General features: G+C 43.7%; 1 protein-coding gene across 1 annotated transcript in view; it reads right to left on the reverse strand.

Moving 5' to 3' along the window:
- Window positions 1-2,722: 2,722 nt before the first annotated feature.
- Window positions 2,723-15,798, reverse strand: part of ARMC2 (armadillo repeat containing 2) — a 110,862-nt gene continuing 97,786 nt past the window's right edge. Inside the window, exons 14-18 of the mRNA XM_046004179.1 lie at window positions 13,351-13,473; window positions 12,927-13,040; window positions 10,476-10,608; window positions 9,769-9,929; window positions 2,723-3,095 (exon numbers count right to left, since the gene is read on the reverse strand). Of these exons, the coding sequence (XP_045860135.1) occupies window positions 2,938-3,095; window positions 9,769-9,929; window positions 10,476-10,608; window positions 12,927-13,040; window positions 13,351-13,473 (689 nt within the window). The 3' untranslated portion in view covers window positions 2,723-2,937. The remainder of the gene's footprint in view (window positions 3,096-9,768; window positions 9,930-10,475; window positions 10,609-12,926; window positions 13,041-13,350; window positions 13,474-15,798) is intronic.

Raw genomic sequence — 15,798 nt, forward strand, 5'->3', positions numbered from 1 at the left:
GAAACTATAAAATTCCTAGGAGAAAACACAGGAAAAGGCTCAAGACATTGGATTTGTCAATGATTTATTGGATATAGCACCAAAAGCAAAGGTAAAAAAAAAAAAAATAGACAAACAGAACTACATCAAACTCCAAAACTTCTGTGCATCCATGGTGGGCCTGGCTAGCTCAGTTGGTAGAACAAGCAACTCTTGATTTCTGGGTCATGAGTTCAAGCCCCATGTTGGGCAGAGATTACTTTAAAAAAAAACAAAAAACAAAAAACCTTCTGTGCATGGAAGGGCACAATCAACAGAATGAAAAGGCAACCTATGGAATGGGAGAAAATATTTGCAAATTATATACCTACCTGATAAAGGGTTAATTCCCTGAATATATAAAGAACTCCTTCAACTCAACAACAACAAAAAACTCAGACCAACTGAAAAACAGGCAAAGGACTTGAATGGACATTAATTCAGGGATGACATACAAACAGTCAACAAACATATGAAAAGATATTCAACATCACTAATTATTAGAGAAATGCAAATCAAAACCATAATGAGATATCACTGCACCCTCTTATGAGGACTACTATAAAAACATAAATAACAGATGTTGGCAAAGCTGTGAAGACATTCAAACCTTTGTGCACTGCTGGTGGTAATGTAAGACAGTGCAGTCTCCATGGGAAACAGTAGAGATATTCTCCCCCAAATTAAAAATAGAACCACTATATGATCCATGAATTCCACTTCCAGATGTATACGCAAAAGAATTCAAAGCAGGATCTCAAAGAGTTTTACGTACCATGTTCAAAGCAGCATGATTCACAATAACCATGAGGCAGAAGCAACCCAATCGCCCATTGATCGATAACTGGATAAACAAAATATGAGATGTACATACAAGGAAATATTATTCAGCTTTAAAAAGGAAGAACATCCTGTCACATGCTTCAACACGGACAGACTTGGAGGACACTATGCTAAGGGAAATAAGCCAGTACAGAGAGACAAATACTGTATAATTCCACTTACGGGAGGTATCTAAACTAATCAAATTCATAGAAATAAAGTAGAATGGTGGTTGCTAGGAGCTGGTGGGGAAGAGGATATGGGGATTTAAAAAAAAAAACAGATACAGAGTTTTAGTTTTGCAAGATGAAAAAATTCTAGAGTTCTATTGAAGAGCAAGGTGACTATACCTAATACAGCTGAACTGTACACTTGAAAATAGTATGGTTAATTTTATGTTATGTGTTCTTTATCCCTTTTTTAAAAAGGCAGGGGTGCCTGGCTGGCTCAGTCAGTAGGACATGCAACTCCTGATCCTGGGGTTGTGAGTTCGAGCCGCATGTTCAATATAGAGATCACTTAAAAAATAAAATCTTTAAAGGTGGGGGGGGGGGCAGATAGCTGACTCCAAGAGGTCCAGCTTGCGTATCAGTCCGAAGGTGAGGAGTTTATGTGAAGGAGAACAGATATAGTGGTATTCCACCATGAGTTATTAGATTAGTTATAAATACTGAGGGGGCCGTGTTAGCAAGGGAAATAGTTTAATCTTTTTCATTGAAAGTAGAATATATAATCTGATATAGATAAAAAATTTAAAAAATTTTTTTAAAAAAACAGATCCTTAAATGGTTTTGAGAGATGAGCCCATCACACTCTACAATAAGGCATGGCCTCAGGAGATTGTGGTGAGTCCTTGCCAGAGACAAGCCCCAGATTAGAAAGGCCCTAGGAAAGTTTATTTCTTCCTGGAAATTTAGGTATTTTCTAATGGCCTTTGAAAGCCATTCTGGGCTTCAGTCTGGGGTATCTGCTTTCTTCCCATTAGTTTTGGCATTTTGTAAGGTAAGGAGCCATTAATAACAGCTTTTCTCCCAGCAGAGTGGTACATCTCCTTTTATTTCCAAATCCTTACCTGGCTAATATAGGATAATGGCCATCTCAGTTTCTTTGGCGTTTGTCATTCATTCAAAGGCCAAACTTACCCTGCAAAGCATGGCAGACTAATAAACTAATTACCATCCTAATGTCATCATTAATTGAGCACCTACTAACCCCATCAGACACTGTACTAGGCAATTTGTCCATTTAATGTTGTTTTTCCAAACTGAACTATAATCAAGTATTCTTATTTTACAGTTGAAGCTAAAGAAATTAAGTTGCTTGCCCAAGGCCGAAGCAGGAGATAGCTAGGATTCAAACTGAGCTCTGCCATTTGCCTGAGCCTAGACCCTTTTATAAGACATTATGTCACCTCCCTCGTCACAGAAATTTACAATTAGAAGGACTGTCTGGTCTAGTCATTTTATTTCAAGTGAGAAGAAAGAGATAAAATACTCCCTTTTCCATCTATTTTACTTATTTATTTACTTATTTACTTATTGCCCAAAGAAGTCTTTTCTAAATGTTCTGGCTTACTCTTGCTCTTAATAGGAGAACCTGAAAAATACTAGTCATAACCAGAAAGCTATTCTTAGAGGATACAAGAATTAGTACGGATGTTTACGTAGGAATGTGTTCCTCATAGCATAGAGACCACCATTCCTCCTATATACAAAAATCTAATTTCATCGCACAGCTCACTTAACTACAGAACAGACAAACACTTCAATTCAAGAATTGTTCAGTCGGGATTTTAAGATTAGAACTGAAGTACTGACTAGAGAACAGAAGAAAAAGTCATTTACTTAGAAAACCCATGGATATATTTTCATCATACATTTCTCATAGCAGAAAGTACATTTATATTCATTTTTCCATAATACCTAATGAGGAAAAAAAATTGCTTCTTTCTTCTAAAAACCTTAGACTACTCTCTAAAAATCAGTATCTGAAAAACTTTCAGTATTTGTCAATACCAAGAAACAAATGTTTGTGCTTGTTACCACTGCTTAAGAATGAAGGAGACCTGACTTCCTGTTTCTGCGAAGCTGCGTCGTGTTAGAAAGAAGGAATAGACAGGGGTTCCAGGAAGGTGTGATGACTCTGAATTCGGTTTAGAAGCTGCTGTGCCACAGGTTTGAATTCTGTTTCCCACTGGAGTTTGTGATAGTTTTTTAGGTCTTGGTCAAAACTGCCATCCAGTGCTAGTTCTTCATCTGTATCGGAAAAATTAAAATTACAGCGATTATTTGAAAGCGTCACCCTACTGGGGAAAGTTTAATTTTTGTTGGCCTAAGTTAAACTCATCCTGGGTCATCTCTGATGCCAAGATGACACAGATATGATTTGGGGGTTAAAATGGTTTTGTTTTTTTAAAGATTTTATTTATTCATTTGACAGAGAGAGAAAGAGAGAGATAGAGAGAGAGTACAAGCAGGGAGAGCAGCAGGAGAGGCGGGCTCTTCGGTGAGCCAGGAGCTGGATGCGGGACTCGATCCCAGAACACTGGGATCATCTCTTGAGCAGAAGGCAGCCGCTTAACAAACTGAGCCACCCAAGTGTCCCCCCTGCCCCAAAAAAAATTTTTTTAAAGAAGGAGTTTTTTACTCTCTGGTGCTTTGAACTATACTTATTTTAAAAAATTCATAATCTCTTAATAAAAAGGACAATAATCTTCTCAAAGAAAAAAAGCCTAGATTGAATTGAGCTCTTATTTTAACTAATCCCTAAGTGTTTCGATGTAAGGGCACATCCAAAAGTCAGATCACAATTTCTCAGAAGAGACAAAATATTAATTGTTCCTTCCTTATCTGGGCATTAGAAAAGTTAATTACTTTGGTGATCCACAGATATAAAAGGAGTCAGGAAATCTTTTGGGAAAGTAGCACAGTTGAATTTGATGCTGTAAACTTGACTTGAAAATCAAGGCTGCGGCTTCGAAGTAGCCCCAGTGTGTTGTACTGAAAGGGAATCCCCCATGCCCTTGCCAGTAACGGCGAAGAGTAGGAGACTTTGAGAATCCCGGGGAGTATTAGAATCCCAAGTCACTCTATGTACAATGCAAAAAGCATTAGTTTAAAAAAAAAAAAAAAGGCAAAATTACAACCTTAATTTGCTTCTTAGTCCAAGGACACCCTGAGTTCTGCCAACGCTGTAAGTATACCCAACCCAAATAGGAAGATAAGTGGCCACAAAGGTTTCTGTGCCAACCTGCCACAGCATGTTTACTTGTTTTTATTCGGCTTCACACCCCATGGGAAGGATTTTAGGAAAATGCCCGGGCCTGCAGGTCAGAAGATTGGTGCTTCCACTTCCGAGGTCTGTGGCCGCAGCCAACTTAGCGAGTGGGAACCACTAAGCCCAAAAGTGACCACAAATAGTGCTTCTTACATAACTAGCAACTTTTTTTTCCACGCGGCCAATGAAAATCCCATTATAAAATGCCTCATTACTGTTGACATCAAATTTTCTGCACTGGATGTTTTCCTTGACCCCGCGTACTGTGGCGTGGTTGGTTAGCATTGGCCCTCAGAGTAAGATAAGGGCACCTGAATCCCCGTTTGTCCCCTCCCCTCCTGTCCTGTGACTGAGAGGCCAGCTCTGCAGCACTGAGATAAGTTCTGCACAGACATAAACAGTCCTGCAAGGTGCTCCACGGAGGCCCAGATCTCCCCAGCCACACGCCAACCAGGGCCCGGAGAGGAGAAAGCAACTGGCGTTTGATGCCTTTGAAGCCCTTTCCACCGGGCTCCTTCCAGTCAAGGGGAGACGGGGAGACATGGCAATTTCGGACTTCTAGAACATCTCCCGGCTCACTCTTTTCCAGGCTTTCTGAGCAGACTGCTATTAGACCATGAAATCTCTTATTCAAGAGGCTCAGGGCCAATGGCTGCCTGAGCACTGGGAAGTTCCTTTCTCTGCTGGGGCTTTGGTTAGGGTTAGTAGGTTTAGTAAACCTCGATTTGGGTGTTTTGGGGCTTTTTTCAATCTAAGGTCAAAATTTATTTTTCTTGAGGTTTGGCCTCGTATTAGTTAATCCACACACAGACCCTATTAATTTGTAAAATGAGTTAAAACAAGATAACAAAAGGGGCCAAAGAGCTACGGGTAAGAGGAAGGTAGTCTTCAGTTTGAAAGTAAATACAGCAAATACCTTAAAAAGTGCCCTATAACGAGACACCTGGGTGGCTCAGCGGGTTAGGCAGCTACCTTTGGCTCAGGCCATGGTCCTGGAGTCCCAAGATCGAGTCCCACATGGGGCTCCCTGCTCAGCAGGGAGCCTGCTTCTCCCTCTGATCTTTTCCCTCTCGTGCTCTCTCTCTCAAATAAATAAATAAATCTTTAAAGAACAAAAACCAACCAAACAAACAAAAAAACAGTGCCCTATGACGCTTGGTATTAAATTTTGGAACTTTACCGCCGAGAACAGCAGAGGTGAAGTCAAGAACAGTTGAGATCTGTGATTCTCAAACTCTGGCCTGCAGCCTAAAAAGTACACAGGTCATGACTGTACGTGGTGACTTACCAACTTATGTGCAAATAACAACGGTTTCAACATAGAATACTTTGCTTTGCTACATGGGATAGTGTCTGGTATTTTCTTTCTTTGCAACCTCATTTTTTAAATATGCTGGACCCAGTGTGAAGAGCACGGGTTTAGATAACCATTCTTAAGCTTTCTTCGTGTACCGCATACTTCTAATACTAGGATTTGAGTCAAGGTGTTAGAAAGGTTTACAAAAGGGTAAGGAAGACAAAACAATAAGTTTCTCAGTGATCATTATAGCACAGTCCTGATTATAGCTTAAATATCCTGTGCCACCAACAAAAGCTTCTCCTACTCACTTGCACGATCTTCCAGCTGGGATTCAGCACCAGGTAGTATTGAGGGTTAATTATTGCCCTATTATAAGGCACAGCCCTCACGGTGCATGATGTTTGACATGGGCTTGTTAATGTGATCCTTTTTTCCTTTTTTCTTTTATTTTTAGAAATTTATTTTTTTAAGTAAGCTCTATACCCAGTGTGGGGCTTGAACTCACAACCCCAAGATCAAGAGTTGGATGCTCCACCCAATTGAGCCAGCCAGGAGCCCCTTTAAGGTGATCCTTCAACTTGAACACCAGGCCCCACTCTACCTTTTGTCCCGTAATCTAGGTGCTAAGTGGCATATACCTCACAATGAACAAAACGCAACCTGTGTCCTTTACATTCACAATAAACCACACACCCCGATTACCAGCTCCTGGGAAAGCAGCTCGGGGTAGACCAGCACGCCAGGATACGCCACTTAAGAACTTCAAGATAAAGACACTGCTGATGAGTTTGTAAGAAGTTGCTGCAATCCGTCAGAAAGTTTTAGACAACATACTTTTTAAGCCACTTTCCAAAAACAACGTCAACATCCCCATGCCCCAGCCGTGTTGAGGACCATCAGTTTCTCCTTTTTTCCCCCTCAGTCACCCATCAAGAAAAAGCTGATGGGGACGCCAGGGTGGCTCAGTGGGTTAAGCCACTGCCTTCGGCTTGGGTCATGATCTCAGGGTCCTGGGATCGAGCCCCGCATCGGGCTCTCTGCTCAGCGGGGAGCCTGCTTCCCCCTGCCTCTCTGCCTACTTGTGATCTCTCTCTCTCTGTCTGTCAAATAAATAGATAAATCTTGGGAAAAAAAAAAGAAAAGAAAAAGCTGATGACTTACATTTCTATATTGATTACCTTGTCGTCATTTCTAAAAACAGCGCTCACACTTTGGCATGGGGCTCAGTGATGTAGCGGCTCATCCTATTCTCAAAATGGCCGGCTTTTCAGCCATCTTTGGGAAGGAACTGAAACTCAAACCCACTCTCACCCCCCATCCGCAGGACTTGCTGCTGCCCAGCTGGTCAGACACAGCTACAACCCTGTTGGAAGTGAGGGTCTGTGTGGGGAGAAACCAGGAAGGAGCCCAGTCCTTCCACTTTATAAGGAGAGCCTGGCGATCAGGTGAGGATTCGCTGACACGTGGTGCCGGTTACTCCGCTCCCTGATGGGCTTTATTTCTGTTATCAATGCCACAGTCCCCTCCCAGGGGTTGGGGGTGGGCCAGGAGGGGGGTGGTGACTGGAGGGGATTTAGAAAGTTAGCCAGTCCACAGACATCTATCAAGGACCTCTTTCTTAGGAGGCAATATCCTTTCCCCAATGTTGCTCAAATGGATTGGGGAAACAAGATAAAAGTTACAAAATAATAATACAGGGGGGCACCTGGGTGGCTCAGTGGGTTAAGCCTCTGCCTACGGCTCAGGTCATGATCTCAGATTCCTGGGATCGTCCCCCGCATCGGGCTCTCTGCTCAGCAGGGAGCCTGCTTCCTCCTCTCTCTCTGCCTGCTTCTCTGCCTACTGTGATCTCTGTTTGTCAAATAAATAAATAAAATCTTTAAAAAATAATAATAATAATACAGGAGAAGTTATATGGTTCATATTGCTATCGAAAAAGTATGGATTTCCTAGGACCAGGCCATGGGCTTGAAAAGGGATTTGGGAAGGGCCTGCCTGGACAGACAGCACATGGCTAGGCAGGTAAGGGGTATGGCACGTGCAAAGGCTCAGAGGCTGGGGAAGGACAAGGAGGGGCCCAACCCGGTTCTAAGGGAAGGTTGAGGGAGGGGGGAGCAGACACTAGGCTTACCAGAAAGAAGCACCTGCCAGGTTCTTTACCTGCTGAGGCGCTGGTGGTGCCCACACCCTCTTCAAAGGGGGCTTTGTGTCGCATGGCCCTGCCATTTTGCTATTTATAGTCAACAGCCCCAGACCCAAGTGCCAAACCAAGCGAGAGATAGTCTCTGATAGAGGCCGCTAAACCCGGAAGGGCCTACAGCCCAAGGGAATGATGCACGGAACCGATCACACCTCTTCCCCCAAGTGGGAGACAAAGAGTGAGCCAAGAGCAGAGGAGACTCATGCTGAGGGCAGCAAGCAGCAGCCTTGAGCTAGTTGAAGCCTGGACCAAGTGGGAGCCTATGGGAACTTTTTGCATAACAGCAAAGACAGAGCAGAGTGATGTCTCCAGCTTGGTGGAGAAATGATGGCCTGCTACTGAAGGGGTCAGTCAGGGACTCTGGCTTCATCCAGAACAACTTTCCAGTGCCTCTCCAGCAGGCTTTGGGCAAGGTGCACCCTTCCCTTAAAGTCCTTCATTAACCAGGGTAAGGGTTCTCAAGCTTGGCCTCGGAGCAAATTCACCTGCAGAACTTTGCAAAAAATGCAGATAATGAGCCTCACCCCAGAGTTCCTAAATCAGAATTTCTGGGGATGGGGTCAGGACAAGTGTGTGTTTTTTAAATTCCACACTTGATTCCCATGTTCTACCACACCTGAGAACTGAATTAAGGCAAATTGAGCACAGCCCTCTGCTCCTGGCAACCTGGGAAAGCCCCACGTTCACAGAGCATCCTGTGAACCTCAATCATTTAAAACCATGCTCATTTTTTTTCTTACTCCTACACATGCAAGATTATTTTTACCGCAAAAAAGCAAATTTCACATCAGCTCAGCCGTCCCCAGTCTTTCAGGTAACTTCTGGTTCTGAGTTCCTGTTTAATAACTTTGTTACAACACTTGGAATTTATAAACCGAGTCCGGACTATACCAGGCTTCTCTGCACACGTCTCCTTTTACCATTCTAATAACTCTGCAAAGTGTCCATCAATTGTCTCTAGCTTAGAGATGAGAAAAGATACAGGTAGGGAGGTTAAGCCCAACACCAACAACTTAGAAGGGCCCAAAGCAAGGTTTTAAACTCAGAATTGTCCAGCTGTGGTTGTCTGGTCTTTTCATGATGTGCACGGAGACCTAATTGACGCTTGCTACTGGCTGGAGTGTGACAGGGATGACCATGTCCCCATCCTGGAGTTGAAAAGACAGGTCCTGAAATTCTCTTGTCAAATCACACTGTAAGAGAGCACGAGAATTTGAATCCATGACTGATAAGTCACACTGAGCCTTTCCACGTGGCCTTGCTGATCCCACACAGTGGCTGGGCAGTGGTAGGCACATTGCCTCCATTTGGGGGAAAGGATTATTGAAAATGCTCATTTACTTACTCAAATCATTGTTTTTAGACTTAACCCAGGATGGAAAAAAAAAGGTTCTTTAGGTTCTCCTAAAGAACCCTTTTTTTTTTAAAATTTAATTTAAGAAACTATCCTCTTTCGTTTAGTTTATATCAGGGATTTCCTGCCTTTCAGTGGTCTGAACCCCACTGCAATGTCAAAATACTTTCACAGACGCTCCTCCACATTATAATTAATATAGTTGCTAATTAAAATGTATGGATCCCCGAGGCGCCTGGGTGGTTCAGTCGGTTAAGCTTCAGACTCTTGGTTTCAGCTCAGGTCATGATCTCAGGGTCTTGAGATCAAGCCCTGTGTGAGGGCTCCCTGTTCCATAGGGAGGCTGCTTAAGATTCTCTCTCCCTCTGTCCCTCTGACCCCCAGTGCTCACTCTCTCACACACTCTCTCTCAAAATAAATAAATGTTTAAAAATAAATAAAATGTATAGGTACATTAAAATCATGACAATTCAGAGTAGCTTTTAGCCTTATTTTCTCAATTACAACATCTATATATTTTTAAGCAACAGCAATACTTTAGGCTGAAATCTTGGATTTAGGCAGTCTACGAAAAATGCAAAAAAACAAAAAAAAAAAGAAAAAAGGGAACATGCTGCAGAAATCATGACAGTGTCCAAGGAGTTAAAAGTCCTTGTGTCCCCACTGTAAATAACACTCAGCCTCTTCCAGGTATCTCCAAATTTACACAGCTACTCAAACACATACCAATCTTTATTCATGCAGGTCACAGAAAAAAAAATTCTTACTCTGATAAAACTCACAGACTCACAGTCTTACCTAAAAATGATGGCAGCAGGACTAAGAGCGTGTTGGTGTCCTCATCTCCAAAACACGATGAAGCATTGGTGATATTTTCACTGAAGTTCCATAAAGTTTTGCAAACCAAGCAGGCCAGCTGCCAATCGGTAGGACCAAACTGTCTTAAACAATTCACCAACCTGAGTTTAAGAAAAGTCAAACTGAGAAGTCATTAGGTCAGAATCTCTTTTATATTTTTAGCATAATGACGATTCTCCTTCTGTATTATTTAATATGTATTATATGTAATTCAGTGATTAGTTTTAAAAATTCCACATCTACAACTTTAAGTAAGTAGCTACAAAGTAGCAACAACTGACTTCTGAATTATTTTAAGGGTCCAGGGGAACCTAAATTCCCTCTTTAACAGTAGCTTGGTGGTTCCAAATGTTGAAGTATGTTCACGCCAGGAGAAGGACAAGAGGGGCCCAAGCTCCCTGGGGAAACTGTGAGAGAGTCAGGACTCCATGCCTTGAAACTTACTTTTTTTTTTTTTAATATTTTATTTATGTATTTGACAGAGAGGTCACAAGTAGGCAGAGAGGCAGGCAGAGAGAGAGGGAGAAACAGGCTCCCCACTGAGCAGAGAGCCTGATGCGGGGCTCGATCCCAGGACCCTGAGATCATGACCCGAGCCGAAGGCAGAGGCTTAAACCACTGAGCCACCCAGGCACTCCGAAACTTACTTTTTAATGCCACCTCCTTCCTTTAGGATGACACGCTTTTCTTTATCCACAGTGAGATTTAGGAGAACACCACAGGCAGAAAAGCAAATATCCTGATGCTTGGCATCCAGCAGGGCAATCATGAACTTGTGTACTGGGAGGGCAGAGAACAAATGCAGAACAATAAAGCTTAGGGTTCCCAGCTGTGCCTTATTTTGGAAAGGGGAAAAGGGGAAGATGGGGAGTGGCTCACAAAACTGGAAACTCTGCTAGGTGATTTAATCCATTCTTCCTAAAGCTTTCTGGCCATGCCCTGCTGCAGGTTCACCAACATTCACTGCATCTAGAACTTGCTCCCCAACCCCCAAGTCCTCGGTGCCCAAGTAGTTCTGTCTCTGACCTAGACAGCAGCTTCCTCTCCAGGGCAGTGATACTGTCCCTTCTGGTAGAAAAGGAAAAAAAAAAAAAAAAATCTTGGGTCCAACCACACCGGTGACATTCATCTCTAACATCTGATTCTTCTCAAGGGCCCTTTTGAACCTTCATCAGCAATTTTCTTGAAATACACAACCTCAGGGGTTGGAGCGGAGGCTCCCACTGAGATCCTCTCTAAAGTCTTCCAGGGTTTGTAAGAGAAAATTTGCTCAGCGCCTGGAAACCGGCCTGTAACAAAGCAGGACTGCCAGGGCGGGGCTGCTCAGATCAAGACAGGCCCCCTAACTTCGGGAACCACTTTCCTTTACTTCCAGGAAATGGAACTCCTCGTCCTGTTGTCTTAACAGCCCCCGACGGGGTTGGGCAAAGGGTTGGGCAAGGTTGGATAAAGTGTGTGTTCTGCTGCCTCCTGTTTGCCCCCACACCTGACAGGTGGCCATCCTGCTCTGACTTTGGTCCCAGGGATTGTCAGGGATGTGATCAACACACAGCTATGCGTGTGTTTAAGAGTCTAAAGAATGGGGGCGCCTGGGTGGCTCAGCTGGTAAAGCGTCTGCCTTCAGCTCAGGTCATGATTGGGGGGCAGGGGGTGTCCAGGAATCAAGCCCCTCTTAGGCCTCCCTGCTCAGTGGGGAGTTCTGCTTCTCTCTATCCCTCTGCCCCTCCCCGAACTCGTGCACATGCGAGCTCTTACCTCTCTCTCTCTTTCTTGCTCTATCTCAAATAAATAAATGATCTTTAAAAAAAAAAAAGTCTAAATAATGTACATCAAAACATTAACAGTTTACACTCTCTGGGGGAGTGAGATGATGGGTGACAATTTACTGCTGCTGCTTTTTCTCCCCCCTAATATCTGTGGTATCTAAATTTGCTATCATGGATAATTGGGAATTTTTAGTGATTATTCATACATGAAATATTTGAGACATACAGAGGATGGTTATCTTGGATACCTGCCACTCAGTTTAAGAAACAAAACGTTATAGATCCCATTGATATCTTTGGGTATCCCTTCCCCTTCAAAGGTGACTTCTGTCTTATTATTTTCAGGTGCCGTTTGTACCTTATACCATTACTAAATACGTTACATAAATAATACTCATGATTGTTATGTATGTTCTAAAACATATTTAGTGGTATTCTTTTTTTTATAACTTTTTTTTAAAGATTTTATTTATTTATTTGACAGACAGAGATCACAACTAGGCAGAGAAGCAGGCAGAGGGAGAGGAGGAAGCAGGCTCCCCGCTGAGCAGAGAGCCCGACTCTGGGCTCTATCCCAGGACCCCGGGATCATGACCCAAGCCAAAGGCAGAGGCTTTAACACACGGAGTCACCCAGGTGCCCCTAATGGTATTATTCTTTATATATCCTCTTATCACCAGCTTTTTCCTTCCCATATTACATGTTTGAGGCTAATTCAGGTTGAGTGAACCATTAGTTCATTTATTTTAATTGATGTAGTACTTTCTTTTTCTTTTTTCTTTTTTTTTAAGTAGACTCCCCTGCCCAGTGTGGAGCTCAACACAGGGCTTGAACTCACATCCCTGAGATCAAGACCTGAGCTGAGATCAAGATTTGGATGCTTAACTGACTGAGCTACTTAGGTACCCCGATATAGAACTTTTTGTTGTGTGAATACCATAATGTATTTACATTTAAGTTCTTTCCATTTTTTTTTTGCAATTACAAGCCGTACTGTTAGGGAAGTTCTAGTACATGAAGGAGAATGTCTCTTGAGTCCATTCTCAGGGACAATAATGATGTCTATGGATGACCTGTTTCCCTTAAACACACACACGTCCACACACCATCTCAGAGCACTCACAAGGGAGAGAGGAACAGGGAGAACACCGCCCAGATCTATCTTGGCACACTGAGCTAAAAGGCCTTAAGCACGGATGGAACAGAATGTAAAGCACTACTTGTTCCAGAGCAGAAATAAGTATCACATCATCATGACCCAAGCTCGAACACTGCTTAGCTGTTCATTGGCAAGAAGAACATGTTTATGAACCTGAAGTGTCATTAACTCACCATTTTTCTGCACAATGAAATCGCAGATGTCATGGTCCTGGGAGAGGTTTCCAAACACACGCACAGCCTCTAGGACTCCATCCATGTTATTACTCACAAGAAGCTTTATAAGCACTGGGGTTGGGAACCAGAGACATAAATCACCGAATTTAACTTTTCATTTAAAGGCTATTAGCCATCAGCATCATACTAAATACCGATAACTCAAAGTTTTCAAGTGACAATAAAATACAAACTGTAAGGGACTTTAGCAAGAACCAAGACCCTAACATTTCCCCATATTTTGAATTCTTAGAAACAAATCGCGTTCTTTGATATTTGTACACGAAATCAGAAATAGGAAGGACACCAGTTCTGTGTTTCATTAAAAAAGTCAAAATCTTAAATAACCATGCATCTGCCCAAACCCAATTCTGAACCTTACATTCAGCAATATATAGCTTTTTGTCCTGAATTACGGAATTCTTCACTTGGTAGTAAGATAAGTTGTTGATTGTGGCCGTAGTATTGATCACCAGCTCCTCACAATCCTCAATTGACTTGTATTCTGGAAGAAAGTTAGGAAAAGGGTCTGGAAGATTCACTGTAGGGGCAGAAACATGACCTCCTAGCTGCCCCAGCAGCATGCCAGGGTCAAGTTGTTGTCCCAGACGGGATCTGTGCAGGGGCTTTACTTCCCAGGACTCTTCTTGCAGGGAAATGCACCAAACACAGGGGACCCCTCCTGACCAGGTTCTAGAACACTCTAAGCTCAATCCCTCCAGTCAGGGGGTCTGGAAAAATTAGGCTGACCTAGGCTCTGTGGTTATAGTCAAGTGAATGTGCCATCACATGGACAAGCTGAGCTGTGTCTCACCCCACCGATCTGCATCTTGCACCCACTGACCTGCGCTGTTCTGAGCTTTCCTGGGGGCTCTACCCTGCGAGTCTGTTCCTCACACCTCCACCTCTCAGCAGAATGACCCTTAGGGCATAATCTGTTCGTAACTCCTAACCGTGCTGCCCTCCAAACACACAGAATCTGATCGCTTCTCGCCTCCTCTGCTACCACCTAGCCCATCCCTCACCTCTTACCTGGCTTCTCCTCTCCCACCTTCCTGCCTGAGTCTATCCTTATCACGATCCTTTAACAGTCAGCTAACATCGCTTGCCCTACCTGAGCCTCAGGCCCTACGTGGGCAGCCCCATTTCCTTTTTTTGTGGGAGGCACAGCACAGAGGGAGAGGAAGAGAAAGGATCTGGAGCAGGCTCTACGCCCAGCGCGGAGCCCAATGTGGGGCTTGATCTCATGATCCCAAGATCATGACCTGAGCTGAAATCAAGAGTTGGATGCTTAAAAGACTGAGCCACCCAGGCGCCCCAGGCAGCCCCAGTTCTGACATCGGACACCTCATTTGCTATTCCAACCCTCACCACACTGGTCTTCTTGCCCACCCCCCCTTTTTTTAAAAAAAAAAGATTTTATTTATTTATTTGATATAGATCACTAGTAGGCAGAGAGGCAGGCAGAGAGAGAGGAGGAAGCAGACTCCCTGCTGAGAGCCGGATGCAGGGCTTGATCCCAGGACCCTGGGATCAAGACGTGAGCTGAAGGCAGAGGCTTTAACCCACTGAGCCACCCAGGTGTCCCCCTAGCTTTTTTTTAAGCCTATCAGCAAGATTCTGCCTGAACCTATGCACTGCTATTCCTTCTGTCTAGAATATACTCTGTTTCCAGTGCCTACTTGGTTCACTCCCCATATCCTTCAGGTTGTTGTTTAGATGCCGTCTTATTGAACACAGTGTCCTTAACCTCCCTCTATAAAATGGCATCCATTCCACTTTTTCCCTTACCCTCCTTTTATCTGTTCCATTGCACGCATAATCATCTGACCTGTTATGTGTTTAATGTTTGTCTTCTAATCCTAAGATGGAAGCTATGTGAGACCAGGGATTTGTCTGTTTTCTTCATTGTTGTATGCCCGGCAGCGAGAGCAGACTCTGGCACACAGGAGTGCTCAATAAATAGTCGCTGAATGCAGCAACAAGTGAAGGACTGAACCCTTACTCCGCACAGGAGACCCTTGGTCATTCCATCCCTGCCTTCCGCTCAGCCTCCACACTCATCTCCCAGCAGAGGTAGAAATGCCATTGAGGAGTCCTTTTTCCCTCCACCCCCAGACTGGTGGCACTAGACCTTGGGCAGTGTTCCAGAATCTGGTTTTTTTCTCTTGCCTTGGGAGAATTCATTAGCTCGTCCAGGAAAAGAAAAGGCACTTCTTCTGTGTTACCGCCTTCTGTATAGGGTCTGGCATCTAGGACAAGAGGGTAGGGACTTGCTACAAGGTAGCCCGTCACAACAGCACCAAGGGCTCTATGCCCACTTAGCGCCGCAAAAGTAAATGATTAATAATGCACTTATAAGCATTTGAGCCCATAATAAGTCATACTCCAAAGGTGCATCTGTCTCAGCTCAGCCACCATAACAAAATACCACAGATGTGAGGCTTAATTAACCGAAATTTCTTTTCTCAGAGTCCTGGAGTTTGGAAGGACGCCAGTGTGGTTGCCAAAGTGGTTGGGTTCCGGTGAGAGCCCTTCCTGGCTTGCAGATGGCCACCTTCTTGCCATATCCTCACGTGGTAGAGAGAAAGCCAGAGCAAGCTCTCTGGCGTCTCTTCTTAGAAGGATGCTAATCCCACCACAAGCACCCTGGATTCATGACCTTGTCTACACCTGATTATCTCCCAAAGGTTCCATCTCCAAATACCATCACACTGAGGATTAGGGCTTCAATATTGGAGTTGGGGAGTGGTGGGTGCAATTCAGTCCATATCAACCTCCTAATATACCCATTTTTTACATATGAGACCACTGAGGCTGAGAGGTGTTA

This window comes from Meles meles, chromosome 5 (genome assembly GCF_922984935.1).
Source record: "Meles meles chromosome 5, mMelMel3.1 paternal haplotype, whole genome shotgun sequence".
Classification (NCBI taxonomy): domain Eukaryota; kingdom Metazoa; phylum Chordata; class Mammalia; order Carnivora; family Mustelidae; genus Meles; species Meles meles.